A 26,457-nucleotide genomic window follows, 5' to 3' on the forward strand; every position below is an offset into this window, starting at 1 on the left:
GGGACTCAGCCTCCACGAGTGGGGGATGAACCCAACATACCTCCTCCCACTCTTCCACAGGTGGGGAGTTCCCCAAGTCGTCATTTTTGCCACAAGAAACAACAAAAAGTGTCCTCTGTTCTGCAACCGAGGCAAGGACCCGCAATCTCTGGGAGACGGCCTCCTTTATCCTTGGTCCTCGACACATCTTTACCTGTTTCCCCCCTTACCTCTGCTTCTGAGAGTGGTCCGCAAAATACTCAAGGACAACGCGAACTGTATCCTAATAACACCATGGTGGCCAAGACAACCTTGGTTTTCAACGGTCCTCGAATTATCGCGGGGGATATACCATCAGTTCCCCCCGGACCCAGACCTACTCCTTCTCTCAGACTCCCCCGTCCTACACCACAACATACCTCAGTTGAAACTGACGGCATGGCAAATACAATTGCAGGCTTCTCCTTACGTGTAGTGAATGTCCTTTTAAATTCCAGGAAGCCTACTACTCGGAAGTCCTACGACTATAAATGGAGAAGATTCTGTTCTTTTCTGGGTGATGGGGTCTTGAAAGAGTTTTCCGATTCCTCCTCTCCTTAGCTGACTCGGGACTTTCCCACTCTTCGTTAAGAGTTTACTTAGCTGCTCTGTCGGCTTTTCATGTTCCAGTTGACGGATGTACTTTGTTTGCACATCCAATTTCCAAACGTTTTTTAAAAGGTTTGCTTCACCTTTACCCTCCTGTCTAAACTCCAGTTGCTCCATGGGACCTTCCTCTAGTTCTATGCCAGCTCACGAGGAAGCCCTTCGAACCACTCGCAACATGCGAACTCAAACTCCTAGCGTGGAAAACGGCCTTTTTAATTGCCATTACCTTGGCCAGGCGAGTGGGAGAAATATTGGCTTTCCAACACGATACACCTTATCTGTCCTTTCTGCCAGACGGAGTCCGCCTCGTCCCGGACATCTCCTTCCTGCCGAAGGTGGTGTCAGAGTTCCACCTGCAGGCGGAGGTCTTCCTCCCTGACTTCTTCCCAAATCCAACATCAGCGGAAGACAAACTACTCCACACCTTGGACGTGAAGCGGGCTCTCCTGTTCTATTTCACCAGAACACGCCCAACTAGACGAGAATCACAACTATTCGTCCCGTACGCTTTACCACTCCTGAGCACTCGCATCACGGCCCAGCGCCTGTCAAAGTGGATTGTAGGTCTAATCCATCTATGTTACCTACTCGCCAATCAGCCATTACCTGGCCCTATCAGGGCTCATTCTACCAGGGCTGTCGTGACTTCCACTGCCTTCCTCCAGGGAGTACCACTGCAAGACATTTTCAAAGCCGCTACGTGGGCCACGCCTAACACCTTCATCAGGCACTACGCCCTAGACCTCCGTACCAACACCAGTAACAACATGGGATGTCACATTCTGTCTTTGGCTACGCAGTAAAAGACCTGCCAGCACCCTCCTCCAGCACCGATCGATCCAGTGCGTGCGCACTAGATCCAGTTAGTGTGAATGCACAGATGACCACTCAAAGATCACCAGTTACTGGTAAGCAACCTGCTTTTATGACTACACATTAATGTAATATTTCTCACAAGCAATCTGCATTCCCACAGTGTGATGGACAGGCTATATCAAGACATCATGTTAAGCTGGAGGCTAATTTAGCCTTAGGTTTTTGAACTGTGGTTTATCATGATGTCTGAATGCAGCCTTGAAGTCCGGATACATACCTGCTTGACTTTATTCAGTTTAGGGTGTTCCAAATGAACCTAACCAATAACTGAGTCTGGTATTTTGGAGCCAATGATAGTTTGGATTTCATATGTGTCTTTGCCATTCATCAGTGCTATTTAAATGAAGATTTTAAGTTTGATGTGGGGAGGCTAGTTCTTCTAGGAGCTTGGCTGACTTCACGGACAGTCTACAGTGATTTCTTTACTGTCATGCAGGCAATCCTGTATTGTGACTGAGTTGATTCTCCTGGACCTCTCAGTTGCTCTCCTTTTCATCAATCACAATAACCTTCTGGGGTGTTTGGTTAAGCTGGTGTTCTTGACAATGTTGGGAAAGATTGTCTAAAGGTTTGAAGTGTCATTCACATGCAGTTAACATTCCGTTCTGTTTTACTTTTTAGCAGAACCAGAAAAACTAATAAAACTCTTTTATACTGAGTCAGACCATTTTGCATCTAGATGCTTATGTGGTGGGTCACAGCTCAGTCCCCACCACTAAGTGCTGCTGAAGGTGGTGGGGGAGAAAGTATTCTTAGCAGTGGGTGTCAGAAGGTAGTGGTGGAGCTAATGGGGCCACAGCAGCAGCAACATGCAGGCACACAGCTACTGAGTGACTAGTAGAACCCAGTACCAGCAAGTGATACCACTGCCCAATGTTCATAGGTCTTGCTAGTGAGTTGGTAGCTGCTTGGCTGCTGCCGCCACCATTAGTCTCAGCAGTTCTGCTGCTTTCTCCTGACAACTCTCCCTTTCCGTTAAGCAGTGCAGGTTGGTATATTCCCTGTAATCCACCTCAGGGGTCAGTACTTATCAATACTGTCTTCTTTGTCTGGCAGTGGGACTTCAAAGTCACAGGAAGAAAAGGTGTTTCCAAACATGTGCTCCTTGTGACTTTTTAACCAAATCACATTCCAGGGACTGAATCTGTGACATTCTGTATGCAAGTGTATTACCATTGAATCACATCCGCTCCCTTGTGAATGTTTTGTACAGAAGCCTGGAGTCAGTTATGATGGATAAATTTGGGAGGTCTTATTGGTCTTGCAGTTAGTGGCTCTTTTGTTCTGGATGGTATTGTACACCCCTGAAGGATCAGGTGAGTACGTGGGGTGGGGTGGTCTTAGCTTTGCTTTTGGAATTCCATGGTGTCAGCTGAAGCCAGGATTTTGCCAATTTAGATTAGCTCACCAACTGTGACCACTCCTGGAAAATGTGATCTGGTTAGGGTGAGGCATGTCTTGGTAACCTCCATACTTGGCTACAGTATCACATTGTACATGAAACTGTTTTTGAACACTGTCTGAAAACTTCAACTGTTTGGAAACTTCAAGTCATTTAATATATAGCAGCTCATTCAGTAGTTCAACAGGATCATATAAAACATGTTTTTGAATATAATTTAGAGAACTGGTGTTAACCTTTAAAGTCCTAAGAAGTTTGGTCCTTAGAGCAGTGGTTCTTTAATCTATGACCACCCACCAAGCCACAAGTTAAAAAAACCCATTCTAAATAAGGCAACTTTATATACATGTATTTATGATATATGTATGTACAGTACACATATTTTGGGCATACATTCGGTGAGATCCTTTGTCAGATGACCATTACGCAAAACTGTAATGCTTGATTACTATTTGCTGTGTGCCACTTTTTAAAGAGTTGGGTGAGAGATGTAGGACCTGGCATTTTAAAGATTAAATTAATTACATTAATTTTTGGGTTTGTTTTATGGATTAAAATTGGTTCAACAACAGGAAGAAGAGAGTACCAGTAAATTGACAGGTCTTGCAACAGAGGGAAGTGAGCAGCAGGTCCCACAAGTATGAGTGTTGGGACCAGTGCTATTTTAGTTGTTCATAAATGATTTGGAATTGGGCATGAATAGTGCAAGAGACCAGATTTGTAGATGATACCAAATTATTCAGGATGGTGAAAACCAAGATGGATTGTAAAAAGCTACAGGAGGGTCTATCTAAATTGGGTGGGCAACAGTGTGACACATGAACGTCAGTGTACGTAAGCACAAGTTGATGAACAGTGGAACAAAAAACCCTAACATTAAGTATGTGCTGATGGGTTCTAAAGTGGCTATGACCAAGACTGAAAGAGTGGTTAACTCAATGAAAATGTCAACTTAGTCTGTGAAAGCGGTGAAAAAGGCAAACTCTGTGCTAGGGATTATTAGGAAACAATTGAGAATAAAACAGCCAATAATGTAATTCTCTGGTATACAACAATGGTACACCTGCATTTAGACTACTAACTACAGTTCTGATTGCCATATTTCAAAAAGAAGAAGAGAATGGATTTATATCCCACCCTTCACTACCCAAAGGAGTCTCAGAGCATTTTATAATCCCTTTCCCTTCCTCGCCCCACAACAGACACCCTATGAGGTAGGTGGGGCTAAGAGAGCTCTCCTGAGAACTGCCCTTGAGAGAACAGCTCTGAAAAAAATTAAGACTGACCCAAAGTCACACGAGCAGCTGCATGTGGAGGAGTAGGGAATCAAACCTGGTTCCACCACTCTTAACTACTACACCAAACTGGCTCTCCAAAACTGGAAAAAGTACAGAAGAGGCCAACCAGGACCATCAAGGGGCATGAGTACCTTTCCCATGAGAAAAGTCTGAGGAGTTCAATCATTTTAGTTTAGGGAAAAAAGACAGCTGGGGGGGGGCACACACATAATAGATGTTTATAAAATTATGCACAACATGGGGAAAGTACACAGAGTGAGCCTTTTCTCCCTGTCTTATAAAAGTAGAACTTATGGACACTCAGTGAATTGATGGGCTATACGTACAGGATTTGTTGTTCAGTTGTACAGTTCCCCCCCCCAACCCCCGAAGGGATATTTTTTATTGCATTTTCTATAAACTACAAAGAAATAAGGGAGGGTATCTACAAACTACAGGTGAAAGGAAAGAGAAACCTCTAAAAACCCAAGAAGTGGTGGCCATTACAAAGCATATAAAATTTGCTATTATTAGATTATTAGTTACATTGAGTGTGATCAATATATGTATGCTTATGTTATAAAAACCAGTTAAAATAACTGTTCAAGAAATACCACAAAAGAACCGCTAATAATAATCCACTTAAGGCTAACTTCAGAGTCATTCAGCATCTCATTCCCCCCCTTCTATTCCTCAATTGATAGTCTCGTTTGGGGGCGGCTGCCCCATGTTGCGAATCAGAATCTTCTTCAGAAGTTATAGCAGCAGAGTCATTGTCACTTCCTTTGTCACTGTCGTCGTCTTCTTTGTCGTCCTCTCCTGTAGAACCAAGTTGCTCCTTCAGAAACTCCTGAGCTTTAATAGCAGTGTCAATTCTTTCTTTCTTGTCGTTTATCTTAAAAAGGATGCCCTTGGGTACCAGTCATCTGTAGGGGATGTTGTTTGTTTGCAAAAACTTTGCCGAGTCTTTAAATTTCTTTCTCTTCTTCCTAATTTCAAATGGAATATCTTTCAAAACCGTTATTTCCCCTCCCTCGATGTTTAGGGACGTTCCTGATGTTGCTTTCAGGATTTGATCCCTCACATGCCTTTTTGAGAATCTGACCACTATCTCCCCTGGCAGATTTTTCTTCTCACCTCCTTTACCGTCTCAGCTGTCTGCTCAGTCTTTTTGTTAATTTCACTTAGCTGGAGCTGCTGGGCTGCAAAGTTCTGATTTAAAGTAGTCAGTTGCTGGTTTATGTTTGTCATTTGTTCCAGCAGAGGCCACAAAGAGTCTGCTAACATCTTTGAAATGTCTGTGGAAGTTTCCGATCGGCTGACCAGCCCAGCTGGACTCGGACTCCCTAAAGAAAGCTTAAGTTTTGCTTGCTTATCCTTCTCAGTTTTTTTGCCCGCCATCTTTGGGAATGTTTATCTTTAAGAGTAGTTTGCCAAAGGTCTCTAAAATTCACGCTAATGCTTGTAAATCTCTTGTGAAGTTCTTAAAACAGCTCCGTTTTGCTTTTATGGCTGCTTCCCCCCTTTGGCGATGCCTCTTTTCTTTGCGCTTGGGAAGTTCCCTCCCCCGCTTGCTTTTATTGGGGAGGAGGCTTTCTGCCTTTATCCTGGTGTTTTCACTTCCTCGGACTCACAGTTCATGTCAGCCCGAAGACCTCGCCAAAGGTACGTGTTCCTTGCTCGGCCTCCACGCGCTTGTCCCGATCAGCGGCTCGAGATCCATAGCGGACGCACAGTAGCAGCACCGTCAGGGCAGAAGGGTGCCTCAATTCTCAGGCAGCGTGCCAGAGGAAAGGCAACCCTTTAGTGCCCCATGGCTGGGGGTCCAACGCAAGGGCCCCGGGGGAGTGTGTACGATCATACCCCCTCCCAACCACTGGCATGCAGTTTGCGTCCCTGAGAGCTCTCCAGGAACGCATCTGCCATTGAGATGCCAAAAACTGGAAGCCTTCAGTTGCACAGTTGAGTCTGACTCTTCATGACCCCATGGACCACATCACGCTAGGCCCTCCTGTCTTCTGCCATCCTCCGGAGTTTGCTTAATTTCATGTTCGTTGCATTGATAACACTGTGTAACTATCTCATTCCAAGACACTGAAAGGCTGGACAACACTTCCAATTACCATGTCAGATTACACAGGGAAGCCATTGAAATTCATAAACATAAACACAATTTCAACAGGAAATAAGAGAGTTTAAAAATAAATAGGGCATGGTTTCCTGTCCTGAAAAACACAAAAGGCTCTACATCTGACAATAGCACTACAGAGAGATTAGAATTTCAACAGCCAATCCACATACAAAAGAACCTCCTCAGGAAAGCTCCTCCACTAGCATGTTCATAGCCCGGGGAACTCCTATAACCTCAGGTTCTACAGTGCCAAGACCATGGCCACACAACCCGGAAAATCTACAGCAACTAGTATCTCATCCTTTGCCATCACCTTCTTCTTTTACCTTTAATCTTTCCCAGCTTCAGTGTCTTCTCCAGTGAATGCTCTCTTCTTATGGTGGCCAAAGTATTTGAACTTCAGCTTCAGTGTCTGGCCTACCAGGTAACAGTCAGGGTTGATTTCTTTTAGGATTGACTGATTTGATCTCCTTGCAGTCCAAGGGACTCTCAAGAGTCTTCTCCAGCACCATAATTCGAAACCATCTATTCTTCAGCGCTTGGCCTTCCTTATGGTCCAACTCTCGCAGCCATACATGACTACTGGGAATACCATTGCTTTGACCATGCAGACCTTTGTTGGCAGGGTGATGTCTCTACTTTTTATTATTGTGTCTAGGTTTGCCATTCCTTTCCTCCCAAGGAGCAGGCATCTTTTAATTTCATGCCTGCAGACACCGTCTGCAGTGATCTTGGATTCCAGGAATGTGAAATCTGTCACTGCTTCCATGAGTTCCCCTTCTATTTGCCAAGGAGTGATGGGGTCAGGATGCCATGATCTTATTTTTTTTGATGTTGAGCTTCAAGCCAACTTTTGCGCTCTCTTCTTTCACCCTGAGCAAGAGGCTCTTAAGGTCCTCTTCACTTTTTGCCATTAGAGTGGTATCGTCTGCATATCTGAGGTTGTTGATCTTTTCCCCGGCAATCTTAAATCCGGCTTGTGATTCATCCAGGCCAGCATTTCGCATGATGTACTCTGCATATAAATTAAATAAGCAGGGTGACCATATACATATTTGTCGTACTCCTTTTCTTATGCTAAACCATGGGTGGCCAAACTTGCTTTAATGTAAGAGCCACATAGAATAAATGGCAGATGTTTGAGAGCCACAAAACCTGAACAAATATTACACACACATTTTTATTGAAAAATATGCAAATCTGCTTTTTATTAACATTAAGTGAGACTGCCAAAAATTAAAACAGAAGGTAAAAACAGGTATTGATAATGATATTTATTTGTCCAATTATATTTGTTTGCTAATTATATTTATTTGTGTGTGTGTGAGAGAGTATCCATGTGCTGCTGAAGCCTAGCTTGTGGGATCTTGAGCTTGACCTTGCTAGTGTGTGAAATGAATGCAATTGTACAATAGTTCGAACATTCTTTGGGATTGGAATGTAAACTGACCTTTTCCAATCCTGTGGCCACTGTTGGATTTTCCAAATTTGCTGGAAAATTGAGTGCAGCCCTTTAACAGCATCATCTTTTAAGACTTTGAATAGCTCATCTGGGATACCATCACCTCTGCTAGCTTTGTTGTTAGTAATACTTTCTAGGGCCCATTTGATTTTGCACTCCAGGATGTTTGGCTCGAGGTCAGTGGTTGTCAAGGACATTGAGGTCCTTCTTGTATAGTTCTTCTGTGTATTCTTGCAATTTCTTCCTAATCTCTTCTGCTTCTGTTAGGTCCCTACCGTTTTTGTCCTTTATCATGGCCAGGTTTGCATGGAATGTTCCCTTGACTTCTCCAGTTTTCTTGAAGAGATCTCCATTCCTTCTCATTCTATTGTTTTCCTCTATTACTTTGCATTGTTCATTCAGGAAGGTCTCCTTATCTCTCGTTGCTGTTCTCTGGAAATCTGCATTCAGTTGGATAAATCTTTCCTTTTCACCTTTGCCTTTCTCTTTCCTTCTTTCCTCTGCTGTTTGTAAAGCCTCCTCAGACAGCCACTTTGCTTTCTTGCATTTCTTTTTCCTTGGGGTGGTGCTGATTGCTGCCTCCTGGACAATGTCACGAACCTCCGTCCATAGTTCTTCAGGCATTCTGTCTATCAGATCTAGTCCCTTAAACGTATTCTTCACCTCCACTATATATTCATCAGGGATGTGATGTATGTCAAACCTGAATGGCCTAGCGGTTTTCCCAACTTTCTTCAGTTTAAGTCTGAATTTTGCAATGAGTAGCTCATGATCTGAACCTCAGTGAGCTCCAGGTTTTGTTTTTAGCGACTGTATACCGCTTCTCCATCTTTGACTGCAAATGATATAATCACTCCTATTTTGTTGTTGTCCGTCTGGTGATGTCCATGTGTAGGTTGCTGGAAGAGGGTGTTCGCTATGACCAGCGTGTTCTTTTGACAAAACTGTGTTAGGCTTTGTCCAGCTTCATTTTGTTCTCCAAGGCCAAACTTGTCCATTATTCTGGTTATCTTTTGACTTCCTACTTTAGCATTCCAGTCTCCTATGATGATGAGGACATCTTTTTGTGTGTGTCAGTTCTATGAGGTATTGTAGGTCTTCATAGAACCGGTCCCCTTCAGCCTCTTCTGTGTCAGTGGTTGGGGCATAGACTTGGATTAATGTGATTTTGAATGGTTTGCCTTGAATTCAGACCAAGATCATTTTGTCGTTTTTGAGATTGTATCCCATTACTGCCTTTCTCACTGTCTTGTTGACTATAAAGGCCACACTGTTTTTTCTACTGGATTCTTGGCCACAGTAGTAGATACAATGGTCTTCTGAGTTAAGTTCCCCATTCCCGGCCACTTTAGTTCACTGATGCCCAAGATGTCGATGTTCAGTCTTGCCATCTCATTTTTTACTACATCCAGCTTCCTTGATTCATAGATCTTACACTCCAGGTTCCTATGCAGTGTTCTTTGCAGCATTGGACTTTCCTTTCACCATCAGACACATCCACAGCTGAGCGTCCTTTGGGTTTGGTTCAGCCGCTTCACTCTTTCTGGAGTTACTTGTACTTGCCCTCTTCTCTTCCCCAGTAGCATATTGGACACCTTCCGACCTGAGGGGCTCATCTTTCGGCGTCATATCTTTTAGCCTTTTGTTACTGTCCATGGGTTTTTTTTCCGGCAGAGATACTGGAGTGGGTTGCCATTTCCTTCTCCAGTGGATGACACTTTGTCTGAGTTCTCTGCTGTGGCCTGTCCATCCTGAGTGACCCTCCATGACATAGCCTGCAGCCTCATCAAGCCACGCAAGCCCCCTCGCCACGTCAAGGCAGCGATTCATGAGAGAACATGTCCCTTTAATAGAGACTTAATGGGACTAGGTGATGTTATTTACTTCTGTGCTGTGAAAAGCTTCAGCTTCCCATTTCCACGCAGTAAGCCTTTGTTAAAAGAAGAGACATTTTTCTTTTGGCCTATTGAAAACTCTCAGTCTGTACCTTAAGCTGTTCAAAGGCAGGATTTAGAGTTGTACTATCAATGTATTCTGTTGCTGATTTGTTGTTCAGATTTGCAGTTATAAATTGATACTCCATACCATTTTATTGTAATTTAATGTCATATTGTTAGCTATCTGTAGAGCTTTGTGATGCTTCTGAGGGGAGGAGACAGTGGCTTCAATCCTAAAACTATTTCCTACAAGTAATCCCAATTGAATAAAATGCAGCATAGTTCTGAGCAGAACTGCTTGGGATTGTTGCCTGTGTTGTGTTGGACAAACTGTTGTTTAAAATGTGTTGGGATAACTTTTGTTTTACAAAAAATAGCTCCTCAGGTTGAATATTTAAGAAGGAGAGTGTGCACATGTTTGTGTAGGTGTGCATGGTGCAGGGAATAAATAATATTGTCTTGCTGGGTGGTTATTCAGCTTCTGTTTTCAAACTTTTTTGTGACGTCTATCTTTGGGATTCTGTTGCTACAGCGCAGAAACATTTGGTGGTTCTTTTACTTTTGTTTAACATATAATTTAATGAAGATTTCTATGCAAATCAAGAGCTTGCATTCTGCAATATTTAGTCCAGATAAAATGTATTTTCCTTGTTCTGTGCTTTTATTGACTTGATTTAACTTTACATAATTTTCAGAGGAGCATATCTGCATGTTCATATTGATATCCACTCCTAAATGATACTGCATGCTTCCTGTAACATTAATCTGTCATGATTACAGATATAATTAAAGTGTCAAAACATAAGGAAGCCTTCTGTTTTCTTTCACAATGTATTTATCTTTACAAGAAACACTCAGACTTGCTAGAGTTAATAATTTTAAAACTTTAATTTCTCCAGGCACTGAAAAGCTTTGGGATTTTTTTCACATAAAAGCCAGAGCTGGTCAAACACTGTAAAAGGATACAATGAATAATTAATGAAGTTTAGGGCTGTGGATCACTTTGACCATATGTGCAAAGCTTTGAAACATGTCTGTCTCATATGGTCAAATACAAGGGCTCAATACTGTTTATACAAGTTGATCGCAAATTTAGGAGTATATGTATGCATTGCATTTAACTCTGTCAAGGATGACCACTTCCTGTCAGTAATTTGTTGAACAATGTATGTTAATATGCAGTTATTTCTATGAATTTTATTTTAAAAATATTTGTACCCCCTTTCCTCTTGGCTTGAGGTAGAGTAATATTTTAAAATATAGAAGGAATATATGGCTTGCAAATGTTTGTTCAAAGAAGAGCAATGTTGGATCCTGTTGAATTTTTATTCCACTGACATAATTGTTGGCATGTGTAACAAGATATTTACAGTTTTGTTAGAAAATGGAATAATGTTGACAAAATTATTTTGAGGTATTTTTAGTTTTGATATATTACTGAAGAACTAGAAATTAAAATACTGCTTTTGATCAAATATATTTACACACAACACCAGTCTCGCTGAATTAAATTGTATTGTGTATGATCATTGGTGGCATTTTGCCTTGTAATTATGAAAATTACATTATAGAGATACTGATAGGCTGCTAGATTGTATAATGCAGTAGGGATATCTTGTTTTCCAGGAAGCATATTATAGTTCTTAATTCCAGTTTGATTTTTTATTTAGTGGATTCCCTCAAAAATGAGAGAGAAGTGAGAAATCTCTTGGAGTTAACATAATTTTGTTCATTCTTAGTTAATCAAGAATACTAGGGAGGCACGATCCCTAGTATAACTAAATTATTTGCTAATAAATATCAAGGTTTCTGGAACTGTGTGTGTTTGTACATGTACCAGTACCATATAGGGCCATCCTCTCTCCTACATGGACTATGAGACGTGAAGCCTTGTATGCATCAGAAAGTTACCAGTGATGGAAGAAAGGTCAATGACTGGGCATTCTTTACAGAGTAGCTCATAGGGGAGGAAGAGGGAGGAATGTGATGGGACACTAGATCATCCCACCAGTGCCCTACAAGTTTAGCTGAAATTAATAAAAGCAGTGCTGTTTGAATTGTGGTTCCAACCTTTCTTTTATACCATATTTATCCTGTCCTTCTTCCAATGAGCCCTGTGTAGTGTACTTGGATTCTGCACCATTTTCCTCCAACAACCCTGTGAGACAGTTTGGACTCAGAAATAGCAAGTGGCCCAGGCTGCAGGGAACACTTTCAAACCTTTTTCCTTCCTCCTACTGCTGACTAGTTGATCAGGGATCTAGGCTGGGAGTGTAATGTGCACTAGACACATATAGCTGGCAGGGTGAGGGGAGGAGGCTTTAAGCAGAAAGCACATATTATGTGCTTTCTGACTCAAGCTTTCTCTCTCCACCATCAGCTGGCCACCTGATGGGGAGAGCTTCAGAGTGGAAAGCAAGTCCTTTTGGTTTTGAGCTCAAAGCCCCAACAGTTAAGCAAAACCATGACAGGTGGAAGTTACCATTTTTTAGGATGTATTAAGGAATTGCTTTAAACCTTTTGAAGCAAGCAGCTGAATATTTTGTGGTCTAAGAGAAGCACTAAATTTCTCTTTATTTAGAATACTATTTGATTTAAGCGCTTGCAATTTGTAAATACAGTTGATTACAAATGAAATCCATAGTAAAATATATAGCAAAGTTACTATTAAAAAGTCCTTTCTTTGAGGGCTGTCAGTTATCATTCTGGATAAATAGACTATTTCTAATGAAATCTTAGGTAACACTGCCCTCAGAGGGCCAAGGTAAGCAAATTCAGTTTTTATGACAAATATTTTTGCTTTTTGGCTGTGGGGCTCTTAAAAGGCTAGTTAATTTTTTGAAGTTGATTGTTGGTATAATCTTTTAACTTGGTTTCTTCTGTGTAATTTTTATTTTGCTTATTTCCTCTACATTGCTGTATTTTTATATTAAGATTTATCAAGGACCTTAATAAAGACATCTCTGTATTTATACATTGGATACAAAATGTAATTCAGTATGGAATGGAAACAACCCTGCCTTCCTCATGTCTCCCCAGCATTGTGATCACTTGGTAAATTAATGAACCTTTTAAGACAAATTTTAGTGTGCTTGTTGCTGTTTTTGTTAAATCTCACTTTGGTCTGTATAACAGCTGTTGCTCCCCTCTGAGAAGCAAGAAGCTGAACTCAAAGGGTTCTATTGCCTCTTAGCTCTGTATCCTAAAATATGTTATTAAGAAAACAGTTTGTAATATGGGACTATAGATGCACATTTAACAAACAGGAATCTGCCACTTTTATATGCACAAAAATATTTAGTTAAACATCCATGTAAAGTTACCTCTGTTGTACTTCTCCTTTTCTTCATACAAGGAAGTTTCTTTTCCTTGGGAGTTAACAGTTACTTCTTCGTGGTCTCGGTTCATCACTGGTATTGGACCAGCTAATCCCAACAGAACCTCTCAGGCAAATCCTGTAGTCTTCCTTGACAAAGTTGCAGAAAAGGAAGGTGAAGTTCCCTCAGCCAGAAAAGTAAAAGAAGAAACAGATCTGAGAGTTTGGCCCCTCCAGTATATTTCGTCAGCTGCTGTGGCTCCCCTGGTCCACACCCTAGATTTAGTGGGTGAGCTTCCAGAGATCTTGCTTGAAACAGAGTCTATCTTGGATACTGTTGCATTCCAGAGAGCTACACATACTCAGGCATGTCAGGAGACATCCTTGCATTATCATGCTTTCCTCTCAAAGGGACAAATTGATTACTTTTCTGTAGTAGCTTCTCCATGGCAGACAGTACCCCTCCTGTCACCTCAAGTACTACACTAGGGGTGGCCAAATTTGTTTAACGTAAGAGCCACACAAAATAAACGCCAGATGTTTGAGAGCCACAAGACATGAACAAATATTGCACACATTTTTATTGAACAATATGCAAATTTGTTTTTTGTTAACATTAAATGAGACTGCCAAAAATAAAAACAAAAGGGGTAAAACAGATATTTATAATGGTATTTATTTATGCAATGATATTTGTAGGTTGGGGGGGGGCTTTGAGAATGCATTTAAAATTAAAGTTGCTTTGTTTCTCTGCTTCCCCCCACCTCAAGCCTACCCAGGGAGGGGGAACACTGGCTGGGGAAGGGAAGACTGATCAGGGAGGCATGCTTCCACTTCACTTCTCTAGCCACCCTGCCAAGAGCCACACAGTATGCGTGAAAGAGCCACATGTGGCTTCCGAGCCGCAGTTTGGCCACCCCTGTACTAGACTGTCCTCTGTGTTATAGGAGTCAGGATTTGTCTCTAAACTTGACAGCTTGATCTCTTCATGGGACGAAACTTATCAAAATTATTGGTATCAAGAATACTGAAGGATTTCGGTATTGAGTCAGTTCATATTACAGAGACATGAAGCACAAGGAACACTCTTACCCGCAGGACCCTCCAATGTTGGAGAGAATGCATTTTGTCCCAAATCCTGGTATTGAGAAGATTCACGATACTAAAGAGAACCTACCAAATACAAGCTACTGTACTGAGAGGATAGCTGACAGCTGTTTGGAGGATATGCACTCATTTTGCTATTGATCTCCAGCACCATCTTAATTTTGGCATACTTGTTGATCACCCATTCAGGGGCAACTATCACTCATGCTATAATGTACAGCACTGAGATTATCACACTATGTCCAAAGCAAGATATTGTAGAGACTGATCCCCTCATTAGCGTCTGGTCTGTATCCTATTCCTGTTCCCTGTATCAAGGCAACAGGTGCCTTGCAACTCACAGCCACTGTCTCTAAGGCCCTGGTTCAACATCAGACACCATTCTTCTACTTCTAATGATGCTTCAACTTCCAGTTCTCCCCACTACTTCTGATCCTAGTATTGATAGATCTGTCTCCTCAAAGCTCACTACCAAACCTGGGCACTTGTCATCAGTACTGAACTCTTCTGCAACCAATCTCCATTCTGTTGAAGAATGTCTTCCCATAATGACTTCTACATTGCTTAAGGCGACTCAGGCTACCTCATTGCCTGCTGCCAGCTCTCCATCCCAGTCTTCTCATTCTTCACACACTCATCAGTCAGACTGAGAGCCTGATTCTGACAAGGCATCTGATTCCTCTCCAGCAGAACAGCCTTGCAATTTCCACTACTACTCTCCTATGGCTTCCAGTATGCTGAATAAATGATACAAATGGCAGATGCTCTTGGCCTACAGATTAGCAGACAACTTCCTGCCAAGCCTGACCCTATCCTGGGAGTATTGGATTCATATGCACATATTCCCATTGCTTTACCACCAGTTCAGGGTCTTGTGAGTCTGGCAAAGAGTCCTGGGAAAAATTGGCATCTCTTCCTCCTACTTCTAGAAAGACTGACAATCTCTATCTTCAACTGTAAGGCTGCACCCTCCTCTTTTGTCTTCCAGAAGGTGATTCCCTACTCTTCTTTGAAGACCCAGGCATCCTCTCAACAATAAGCATTGTCTGATGCTACACAATGCTTTTTGAAGATTTGTGTGATTTCCTTTCAGTGTTCTTCAGTTCCTAGTCTTCAGCAGCATTTCTGATCATGGGAGGAGATTGTTTCAGATCACCAGGTTCTAACCTCTGCGAGACTGGGATATGCAATCAAGGCTGTGATCAGACATGCAGTTTGATCTGTTGCTGTTCCCTTACAGATTTAAAATGCACAATCAGACAGCAACATCTGTCTCTCGTGCCCCAGTTGTCTGTGTCCCATTCTCCCCTTTACTGCATGTTTCTTTTATACCTGTGAAAGTCCAGTAATTTTGGGCTCAGCTGGTTTCAAACCGGATTTCCTGTTGTCTGATTGTTCTGTTGCACACCTAAGCCGCCAGGCATGTCTGACTGGTCTCTTGTTTTTCAGCTGCCATTTTTTTTGACTAGTTTGCGAAGTTAGCGAACTGCATATTCGCACCTCTCTCTCTCCCCCCCTTCCACAGGGGCTGCTATAAACTTTGTTTTCTTCATTAAAACTTTCAAAGAAAGACAGTTCTGTACTTCAGCTTCTTCCTGTGCTTTGGGGAAGGGGTAAATTGAAAAGTTTAGAGAAGGAGACTACATGTCCCAGCAGGCTGATCAGTGCTTGTGCGCATGCCCAGAGGACAAACTTTTAAAAAAATGGTCAAGAGTGCTAAAAGGGGTGAGTGATCAGTATTCTCTGTTACAAAATACCCTGGATCAATAAGAGGTGGGCAACAGCAGATTAAAATGCATGTCTGACCACAGCCCAGCTTTACTTTTCTGATTCCCTCATGCAGAAAGATGCAATAGAATCCATACCTCACTTCCAGAGTGGCCAGTATTTTTACTCTCTGTGCCTTACCCTCCCAAGGAAAGATGGAGGTCTCTATCCATCCTTGATTATGGGAGTGTCAACATATTCATCAAGACAAGTTCAGGATGGTCACTCTCACTTCCATCTTGCCCTGCCTAACACCAGGATCATTGTTCACATCTGTCAGCCTCAAAGAAGCCTACTTCCATATTTTCATCCATCCACAACCCCATTGTTTTCTCTTGTTCATTGCATAGGATGACCCTTTCCAGTACAGTGTTGCTATTTGGCCTCTCCACTGCCCCAAGGAGCTTTGGCAGATGCTTGGCAATGGTTGAAGTATATTTGAGGTTTCAAGGATCACATTCTTCCACTACATTGATGACTGCCTCCTGACAGCTCCTTCTGACTCTGTCATCACATATGAACAACTTGTCTAAGGTTGATGCCTCTGTTCCTGCACATACCTCAGGAGACCGCAAGCTCCAGCAAAGGTGTACTGCACCAGCAAGCCCCAAAGCTGGATAAGTGGGCTGTCAGGTTGCAGCAAGGCATGGCCTTGACAGAATCTATTCAAGAGTCAGCCAGCTTGAAGGAGCCCAGCTGGCTCTCAGTGGTGTGCTCAGCAGCAGAAGCCCATGCACCCAAGTTCTTGCCAGAGATGACCCTGGTGCTGAGACCCAAGGGAGCTCTGGCAGGGGGACAAGGGCAGCAGACAGCACTGACCTTCTTAGAAGAGGTCTGGTAGGGCAGTCAGCTCTTTAAAGAAGTCCAGGGGGAAGGGCCAATGAGCACACCAATCTAAGGCAAGGATCCATTGACCCAGGGGCCTGTCATTCCCCAGGATTGGGTTGCAGAGAGAGGATTGGTTGAGCCCACAGTTCGCCCTCCCTTGGGGAAGCATTTAAAAGGCATGTCCAGGAGCAGTCAGGGAGAACAAGCCAGACTCATTCCCCAGCAGGTGGGGATAGGTAATTGACAGAGCAGTGTGTGGAAATTGTTTTGAAGAGAAACCCCCTCCAGTCCCAGTAGAACATGACACAACTCTGTGTATCGTAGCCTCATAAGGTCTGCTTGTTATCAGAGAGGAGTTGCATTTGGAAAATACATGATGTGTTCAGGTTATGAGGGCACTTCTGGATTCCATTATGGCAACAGCCACACTTATTCAGATAACTACAGCCTTCCTTTGATACCTACTCCAGAAAGCAGTCTTCATCCAAAGACCTTTGGGCCTGATAGCAGTGATACAATCCTCCAGCATGGGTTCCTACAACATTTCAACCCAATGGTTGACCGCCAAGACATGATAATGCTCCTTCCTTGCAAGGTGCTAACTTTCTTTCAGTGATGGACCTGTTCACTCACTTAAACCAGGGATGTTTTTCTCCTTTCCCACTCTGAGTATCACCTTGATGATGGATGCCTTCCTCTGGGCAGGGGCACCCACGTTGACCTAGATTATATTATCTAACTCTGATCAATTTCCTCAGCAATTTATGGTCTACTGCAACCGTCTCTGTTTGGAACTGAGGGTCTGGAAATAGTCTAGAATGCCTTTGCAAGGCCATTGACAGGTGTTAATCCAAGACAATGTTTAACTGCAGTTTAGAGCTGCACTGGTTATCACTTAGATACCACAGTAAATTCCAAATAATATTTTTGACCTTTAATAGTCTTGAATGAGTCTGGGTTGTACCAAATGAGTCTGGAATTTGAATGCACTTGAGTGTTTCAAGGGAGCATGGGGACTTGAGAATGAGTGTGGAAGAGCTCAGAAGTACTGAGCAGTTGTGCAAAAATGGCATCAGAATCCAGAAGTAGTCAGGTTAGTTTTTCAGATACTTAGTCCAAAACCTTTTTCAGTGTATTATTAAATTACAGTAACACAGTCTGGCAAAAAAAAAAAACCAACAGCAACCAAATGCATCCTCTTGCTCAGCTGTACTCCTCAGTACCCTTCTCAGCTTTCATTCTTCCACCCCATAATTTAGCTATACAATTTGGCAAAAGAATGACAATAAAGTCAGTCAGTCTTTCTATGTGTCAGAATTAAGGAGGAATTTTCAAGTCCATTTAGCAAGTAGCACATATTTAATTAGCAGGGCACTGATAATTACAGTGGAATACATCCAGACAAAGTTATTCACCTTTAAGTCCACTTTATTTCAAACAAAGATAGAGGGACACAGGGTGTGCGGCATGCTTAATATCTTCTAAAATAAATATGTGGTTAACTTTGACTGGATTGCATATGGAATTTTTAAAGTTTCATCTAATGAATCTGTACTATCTAGCCAGGTCCAAAATTGCAGCCAATTTAGGACTTCCTCTTTTTTTATATTAAAAAGAATTTAGTTGAAACTGATCTCTGTTATAGCACAAGAATTACTTGCATCTTATCTAAAGCAATGTTCTACAGTAGCTTTAAATTTTTGGCCAGAATGTAAATGATATGTGAATTACACAGCTTTCTTCAGTGCAGTGTACAAAATTAGAGGCCTCTTCCTGAATCGTAATAAGAAGAATTAGAGAGAGTATGCTTTTTGTAATTTAAAAGGGCGTAATGTAAGCAAAATAATAATTTAGCTTTAGTTTAACTCAGCAGAAAGAAGTTGGATAAAGAAGAATCCTCTAAGACAAAACTACTGTTATGTTAACTACTCCAGAGATTCAATTCATTAAATTATCACAAATGCTTTCCCTTTTTTTAATCTATGGGTTTTTGCTTTCTCTTCATTTTTGTTTTCCAATGTGAATATGTGACCTTGCCACTGTTTGCCTTTCGTGGTACAGTTCATAATAGGAGTCATGTTAAGTGTCAGATCATTATTTTTTGTGTATGTTGCATAAGGCAGTTTTTATATTTGGTTATTTATGTGGCTTTCCTTCCTTGCATATGAAATGAAAAATAGACATCTTAATTTTTGTTAGGTACTAATTCAGGTGATTTCTTTGCAGCTTTACAATATATTTCCCAAAGCAGCTTATGATGATAAAACATAAAATATCAAACCAAAAAGCTTACTAGAATTATAGAGTTGGAAGGGACCTCCAGGGTCATCTAGTCCAACCCCCGGCACAAGGCAGAAAATTCACAAATACCACCCTCCACACCCCCAGTGACCCCTGTTCCATGCCCAGAAGATGACAAAGAACCTCCAGGATCCTCGGCCAAACTGGCCTGGAGAAAATTCCTTCCTGACCCCAAAGTGGCAATCAGCATTTCCCTGGATATATAAAAAAGGGCCACAAGAACTAAGCACTGATGCAATAGTTCCTGCCCACCCTCTCATGATCTGCCTAAATTTACAGAATCAGCATTGCTGTCAGATGACCATCTAGCCTCTGTTTAAAAACCTCCAAAGAAAGAGAGCCCACCACCTTCCGAAGAATCCTGTTCCACTAAGGAACCACTCTAAATGTCAGGAAGTTCTTCCTAATGTTTAGCTGAAAACACTTTTGATTTAATTTCAACCCATTGGTTGTGGTCTGATCTTCTGGGGCAACAAACCCAACTCTGCACCATCCTCTGTGACAGTGAACACACTAATCCAAAGCAAGTATCCATTGGGCCAGTGGCCTGTCACTCCCCTGGACTGGGTTGCAGAGAGAGGATTGGCTGAGCTCAGGGTTGGCCCTCCCTTGGGGAAGCATTTAAAAGGTGTGCCCAGGAGCAGCCAATGAGGAAGGATTAGTTTCAGTTTTTGGTTGGTAGGAGTGGGCAATGGATAGAGCAGTGTGGGGAAATTGGGTGAAAAGGAACACCCTCCTCTTGCTCTATTCTGAAACTGTATCCTGGGACACTTGCCCAACAAAAAACAACTTGGGAGGGTGAGACAGCTCTGGACTCAGACCCAGCTCCAGTGGATCCTGACATTTTCTAATTGTGAAACATAGTTTTTCCCGTGTTTTAAATTGTCAGCTCATTAACTTCAAGCTGCCTATTTTATGTAGCTTGGCATGGATGAGTTTGTCTTTGTAGTTCCTCATACAGGATTGTCAGTGCACAGACCAGAGCATAGGACATTTTAGAACTTAGTACCGTGTTTCCCCAAAAATAAGACACTGTCTTATATTTATTTTTTCCTCAAGAAGACACACTAGGGTTTATACCACAAATGCATAGAAATCCTGCTAGGGCTTATTTTTGGGGTAGGTCTTATTTTCGGGGAAACAGGGTAGCTGAAAGTACTACTGCTCCTCTTCTTGTAGAGGCCTTTGAACATTTCACATGGGAGGTGCAGTTGTTGCCTGCTTGCTCAGTTTTACTTTGACCACCATGAAAGAACCAGCAAATAGAAACCAGCAAATCTTCTTACATTCCTCATTTTTTTTCTTTACTGACTGTACAGTACTATTTTCTTCCTTTATTTTTTAGCCCATCTTAGTTTTTTTCTTTGTTCTCACCCTAAAGAGCTGTGATGTAGATAGTCCCTTTAAAGTACTTCATGTCAAGACCCAAATTTCTGACAGCCACAGTCACTGCATTGTTTGCAGTGAAGGGCTGAGCAGGGTTAGCACTTGTGCTATGTCTGTCTGGGCTGTACCACATGTAATCGTAGGTTAAGGTTCATATAACTGCATTTCTTCCATTAAAAAAAAAAAAGAGCTGCCAGGAAGAATGGTACTAGCCTAGCATTCTCCCTGACAATCCCTATTTGTAGTCTGAAGTGCTACAGCTCAGATGCATTTTTGTCCTTTATAAACACTGTGCTGCAGATGTTTGCCTCTTCTGCTAGTGGTTTAGTGAACAGGCCTGGAGGAAACTGATGCTCAATACTGATTTTGGCAGAAAGCCTTCATTGTGAAAAAGACAATGTACTCTCCTAATGCTGATACCTCTTAACAAAACTAGTATGCATCTTCATGCCAACTGTTTTGACAAACTCCATAATCCAGCCTACATGTGAAACTAATGAGCCAAACTGCGGAGTAGTTTCCTAAATACTAGCAAAGTCCTGCAAATTTGTCTCAAAAATGTTGTTACTTCAGCTTTTGATATTGATCTCTAGTTAGAAATCATTGAATAAACCAGTCATGTATTTTCAATATCATACTTGGGGTGAACAGATGAAAGGGTACCAGAAAATTTATTTTCTGCTGAATTCATGGAGGATAAGTCTATCAATAGCTACTAGCCATGGTGACTGAGGAGAACCTCCACATTCAGAGGCACTAAGCCTCTGAATTCCAGAGCCAGGAGGCAACATCAGGGGAAGGCCTTGGTCTCTATTCCCTGTTGTTGGCTGTCCAGAGGAACTGGTTGGACACTGTGTGAGCCAGGATGCTGGACTAGATGGACCATTGGTCTGATCCAGCAGGGCATGTTCTTATGGTCATTTGCTTGGGAATCTTTATCAAGATGTATTTTGAGGATGGCTCATATTTCAGCTGTTTGAGTTTGTATCTTATCCCTTCCCAAGAAAATAATTTATTAACAATGATATTTATTGGTCTAGTTCTCATAGTTACCTGTAAAACTTTAGATACATACTCTGCATCTGCAAATGAGACCAACTTAGACTGACCTGTGAAAATAGATGCTGAGCCTCCAGTTAAGCTGAAAGAAGTGATTTTTATCTGCACAGTAGGTGGCAAACTTGTTAGAACAGGTGGAGGCAGCTTGAGTTTAGCAGACTATATTCTCAACTGAGAATAGTTCAGCTGTTTGGGACTTTGCAAATGTTACAGCAGCAAAAAAGAAAGTCATTGATATAAAATCGCATATTTTAATACCTTTTAGAAAGTTATGTGTAAATAGAATATTTTTTAAAGTTTACTCAAATATGTTTACACATAGGGATGCGTATTAATGACTGTTTGAGAGTGATAACTGAAAAAACAAATTATTTGTGGCTATAAAATGTTTGATTTTTTACATACAGACATTAAATTTTCTTCTATAAACTGATTATAGAAGAAAATTCTTCAGGCTAGGGTTAACATTACCTTTCCATGTTCCTGTGACTTTTAACAGCAGTGATGAGTGGATGTTAGCTAGTGCTTAGGTTTATATCCATTCCTGGAAATGTCTCACCTTCTGATTTCTGCAAATCAGCTGCTGTTAAACACACAGGAGAATTTCAGTCCAGGTTTTTCTGGTCAGATAACAAAAGACCAGAAACCCATGAATATAACAACGAAAACTCTATAAAAATAGTATGTGAACCCTGAACAATGTTATAAATGAACTATATTATACTAAATGTCTCTGGTGTCAGTCAGATTTCTGAAGACACCTCAAAGTCCTAACAAAATTCTATCTGAAGCAGTCCTTCCCAGTGAAGCAATAAAGTCCGATGTTGATGGAGATAAAGTGATCCTGTTAATGGGGGGGCACTGGTAAAAATCTGATTTCCACAGTGTTTTCATCAGGAACAGGTACCACGACGGAACATAATTAATCCATAATACATTCAATCTTCCTAATTCTTAGTCTGGTCTGATAAAGCAGCTCCCAAATTTTCAAAGGATGCTACTTTGAAAATTTGGAAGCTGCTTTATCAGACCAGACTAATAGGCTCCATCAACATTATTGGGAAGGACGGCTTCAGATAGAATTTTGTTAGGACTTTGAGGTATCTTCAAAAATCTGATTGACACCAGAGACTTTTAGTATAATATTCTTCATTCATAACATTTGTTCAGGGTTCACATACTATTTTTATAAAGTTTTTATTATTATATTCACGAGTTTCTGGTCTTTTGTTAATTTTGTCCATACCATGAATCTCCTCTTTTTGCTTTGTTTTCTGGTCAGTTGGCAACTCTACTTTAAAAAGTTAACATTTTTACACTTTTATGATAATAATGTTTTCTTATATAGGGGAATATATTAAAAATTGGAGGCCAAGATACTTCCTCTTGAAGACAGATGGCTCTTTCATAGGATATAAGGAGAAGCCCCAAGATGTGGATCTACCATATCCTCTTAACAACTTTTCAGTAGCAAGTAAGTCTCTTCAGTAATCATTATTAGTGTCTATATAAAGTATCACAAAATCCATGTTGAAAACTCTTTTGGAATGAATAAATTTTAATGTTGTCAAATGTAAAATGACTGTAGCCTCTAAGCCACCCTTACATCTTGGGTCCAGTTAGGAATCTGTTCTGCATTGGCTTCCATAATTTGAATGTTTAATATCAAGGATTAAAGCTGTGATCTTTTTCATGAGTCTTGTTGAAAGTGGAATTTAGAAACAACAATGCCAAGTATAACTACATAACTACTATCCTGTGCATACTTATTTGACAGTACATCCTGTTGAATTCAAAACAGTTTGGCTGTGTTTCTCCTTTTTTGGTTGCAGGCTTCACAATCAACCACTTTTTAAATTCACCAACAGATTTCTTTAAACATCTTCCATCTTAAAAATTGACTGTATAAATAATCTGTTACAATCTGGTATACCACAAATGAAACCAAAGCTGAAAAATTAAATTTGATTGACAATTACTGCAGATTAACATAAAAATAAGTCTTACTGTCGCTTGGATGGAAATACAAATCCAATATGAAAGCTGCTAGGGTCAGCAGTACTTTACATCTTAATCCTTTCAAGTCGACCCAGTTCATTTTGCAAGCAGCATTAGGGTTAGAAAATGCATTAGCTGAAATTGTGTGTGTCATTGTGGGGGATGGTATATATAGTGAGGTGGCTTCCTTAAAAGCATTTAACAATTGTTAAGGAGCATGGCCCAATCAGTTTGGAAGTCTATCAGGCTTCCATCACCCTTGTGTGGTGCTCTGATAGAGTACTGGTTTCAAGAGCCTGGTGTACCTTGTATTGGGTCTTCTGACAGATTTGAGATTTTCTTGGTGTGCTGACCACATCATTACCCAATAGCCTCCCTGACTGGGCTACTTGAACTGGTCTTCGACCTGGTATTGGTGTCCCCAGTGCTTCTTGGGGATTTCAAGATCTATTTCAAGATCCATTTACCAGATATAGCTGAGGGCTTCATGATGGCTTATGATGGCTATGGGGCTGTTTCAGTCCCCATTCATATTGTAGGAGATGATGTTCTCAATGTGTTGTTCTTTACTGAATTGAAATTAAATGGTTCACTTGGGAAATTCTGTAACTCCTTTGTCAATAGATGGCCATTATTTGTGAAGTTTAGATTGGTGATGTTTTATAATCTCCATGGTGGGTATCAGTTAAGATGATCTATCCTCACAGGCTAGTCGACCTGGATTGATTCCTGACTACTGTTTGGAGACAGTTTTATTGCCATGGCTGGTGTTCCTGTAGAAACTCAAGTTGACGGTAGAATATAGAGGTCTTTTGGACTGTTGACACAATCTCTTCTAAGTGCTCTCTTCATCTTCACAGAGCCCAGTCTGCTTCTTGGTTTCCTGAGAAACTAGGGGTGATGAAAAGGGTTGGTAGACTGCTTAAGTACAGACAAGTTAGAGCACATCTTCGTGTCTGGTGGTGGTGGTAAAGCATACTTACTTCTCTGCTGCCATTGCATCTACACATAGCTGTCCAGCTGAGCAAGTTCTTGATGGTGAGGGGACTTTTAAATTATATCATAATGATATTGTTGCCCCTCAGTGACCTGTGTCATTTGCTCCCCAAGGTCTTTTGGCCAGAGGTGTGGTGAAATTTCAGCCAGTTTGATATTAAAACAGGTTATCTCAATGCAGGAATTCCCCTTAAGTGCTTTCAAGAGAATGTAGCTTGACTGGTTGAATTATCAGGAAAACAGTAATCCAGGCTCTTTTGATCCTTCAGATCTCCTTATGCCTATGGCCTTAAGCAACTACCCAAGTTCGCAGAACAATAATCAAAGGTTTTAGGATTTCCCTTACAATATAGACTTCTCTTACAATAAAGACTTCTCTTGCTAAAGATAGACGAGAAGCAAAAATAAAAGGTGTCAGAAACAGAATCAAAACCCTAAATGCAGTGTTCCAGTGACTCACAGACAAAGAGATCTATAATAATAACCAGTGTAAAGAAATGGAAGAGAACAACAGAAAAGGAAGAAAAGATCTATTCTACAAGATCCAAGAAATCAAAGGGAAATGTAAAGCATGGTTAGGCATGCTAAAAGATCTACATGGAAATACATTAATTGAACAGGACAAAATAAGGAAAAGATGGGAACAATACACTGAAGAACTATACAAAAGAGATGACAGGTTCCTTCCAAGAAGAATTTTTTTGAAGACGAACCTACAGTTTTAGAAAGTGAAGTGAAAGCTGCACTGAGAGCAATTGGGAAAAACAAATCTCCAGGAGTAGATGAAATATTAATAGACCTATTCCAAACCACAGAAATGGAGTCCATCAAAATTTTAACAAGATTGTGCTAATAACTATGGAAAGCAAAGCAATGGTCCAGAGACTGGAAACTCTCAATTCTAATTCAGAGAAAAGGAGATGTTAAAGACTGCAGCAACTATAAGACCATCACACTGATTTCTCACGCAAGTAAAGTGATGCTCAAAATCTTACAACAAAGACTGTTACGATATATGGAACAAGAAATGCTAGATGTTCAAGCTGGATTCAGAAAAAGAAAGAGGCAGTAGAGATCATATTGCAAATTTACATTGGTTTACTGGAGCATACAAGAGAATTTCAGAAGAAAATCAGCTTGTATTTCATAGATTACAGCAAAGCTTTTGACTACGTAGATCATGAAAAGCTATAGCTGGTTTTAAAATAAAAATCTGATTGTTTTGATGCACTACTTGTACTCTGGACAAGAGGTTACTGTTAGGGTGGAATATGGATAACAGAATGGTTTCCAATTGGGCAAAGGTGTCAGAGAAAGATGTATTTTATCTTCCTGTCTCTTCAGTCTGTGTGGAGAACATATAAAGAAAGGTAGAGTGAAAATTGGTGGAAGGAACATTGATATGCAGATGACATCACGTTACTGGCAGAAAATAGTGAAGACTTGAAACAGCTACTGCTGAAGGTTAAAGCAGAAAGTGCCAAAGCAGGGTTACAGCTGAATATCAAGAAGACAAAAGTAATGACCAATAGGGAATTACACAGCTTTAATATTGACAATGAAGAAATTGAAATTGTTCAAGATTTTCTATTCCTTCTTCCTGGATAGATAGAATAGGTATTATTAAATCATTCGTCCTACCTAAATTCATTTTTTTTTTCTTTAGGACACTTCCCATATATCTTTCTGCAGGGCTATTGAAATGTTTGCAAAATACTTTTAACAGTTTTGTATGGCAGCAGACAACCAAGGGTTCGACAATACACTTCAATGCTTTTGAGTCGGGTCAGTTCAGCCTTTCTCAGCCTTGCTAAATATTATGAAGCTGTAGTTCTTTTCTTTTTACCTACCTTATATAATCAGTCCATCAAAGTAGATTGGAAATATATAGAAGAACAAAGTATCATACCGTACTCATTTTCAGAATTTTGATTGTCCGATTCATGACTCGGGTCTATGGTTTCCAAACATAATTGTTTCATATATA

At 40.9% G+C, this 26,457-nt stretch overlaps 1 protein-coding gene across 1 annotated transcript in view; it reads left to right on the forward strand.

Annotated features, from left to right (window-relative positions):
• Positions 1-26,457, forward strand: part of LOC107121519 (RAC-gamma serine/threonine-protein kinase) — a 208,604-nt gene that overhangs the window by 98,764 nt on the left and 83,383 nt on the right. The window contains exon 3 of the mRNA XM_015424432.1: positions 22,825-22,950. Within this exon, the coding sequence (XP_015279918.1) occupies positions 22,825-22,950 (126 nt within the window). The remainder of the gene's footprint in view (positions 1-22,824; positions 22,951-26,457) is intronic.

Source organism: Gekko japonicus, unplaced genomic scaffold (assembly GCF_001447785.1).
Source record: "Gekko japonicus isolate JY-2015 unplaced genomic scaffold, Gekko_japonicus_V1.1 scaffold26, whole genome shotgun sequence".
Taxonomy (NCBI): domain Eukaryota; kingdom Metazoa; phylum Chordata; class Lepidosauria; order Squamata; family Gekkonidae; genus Gekko; species Gekko japonicus.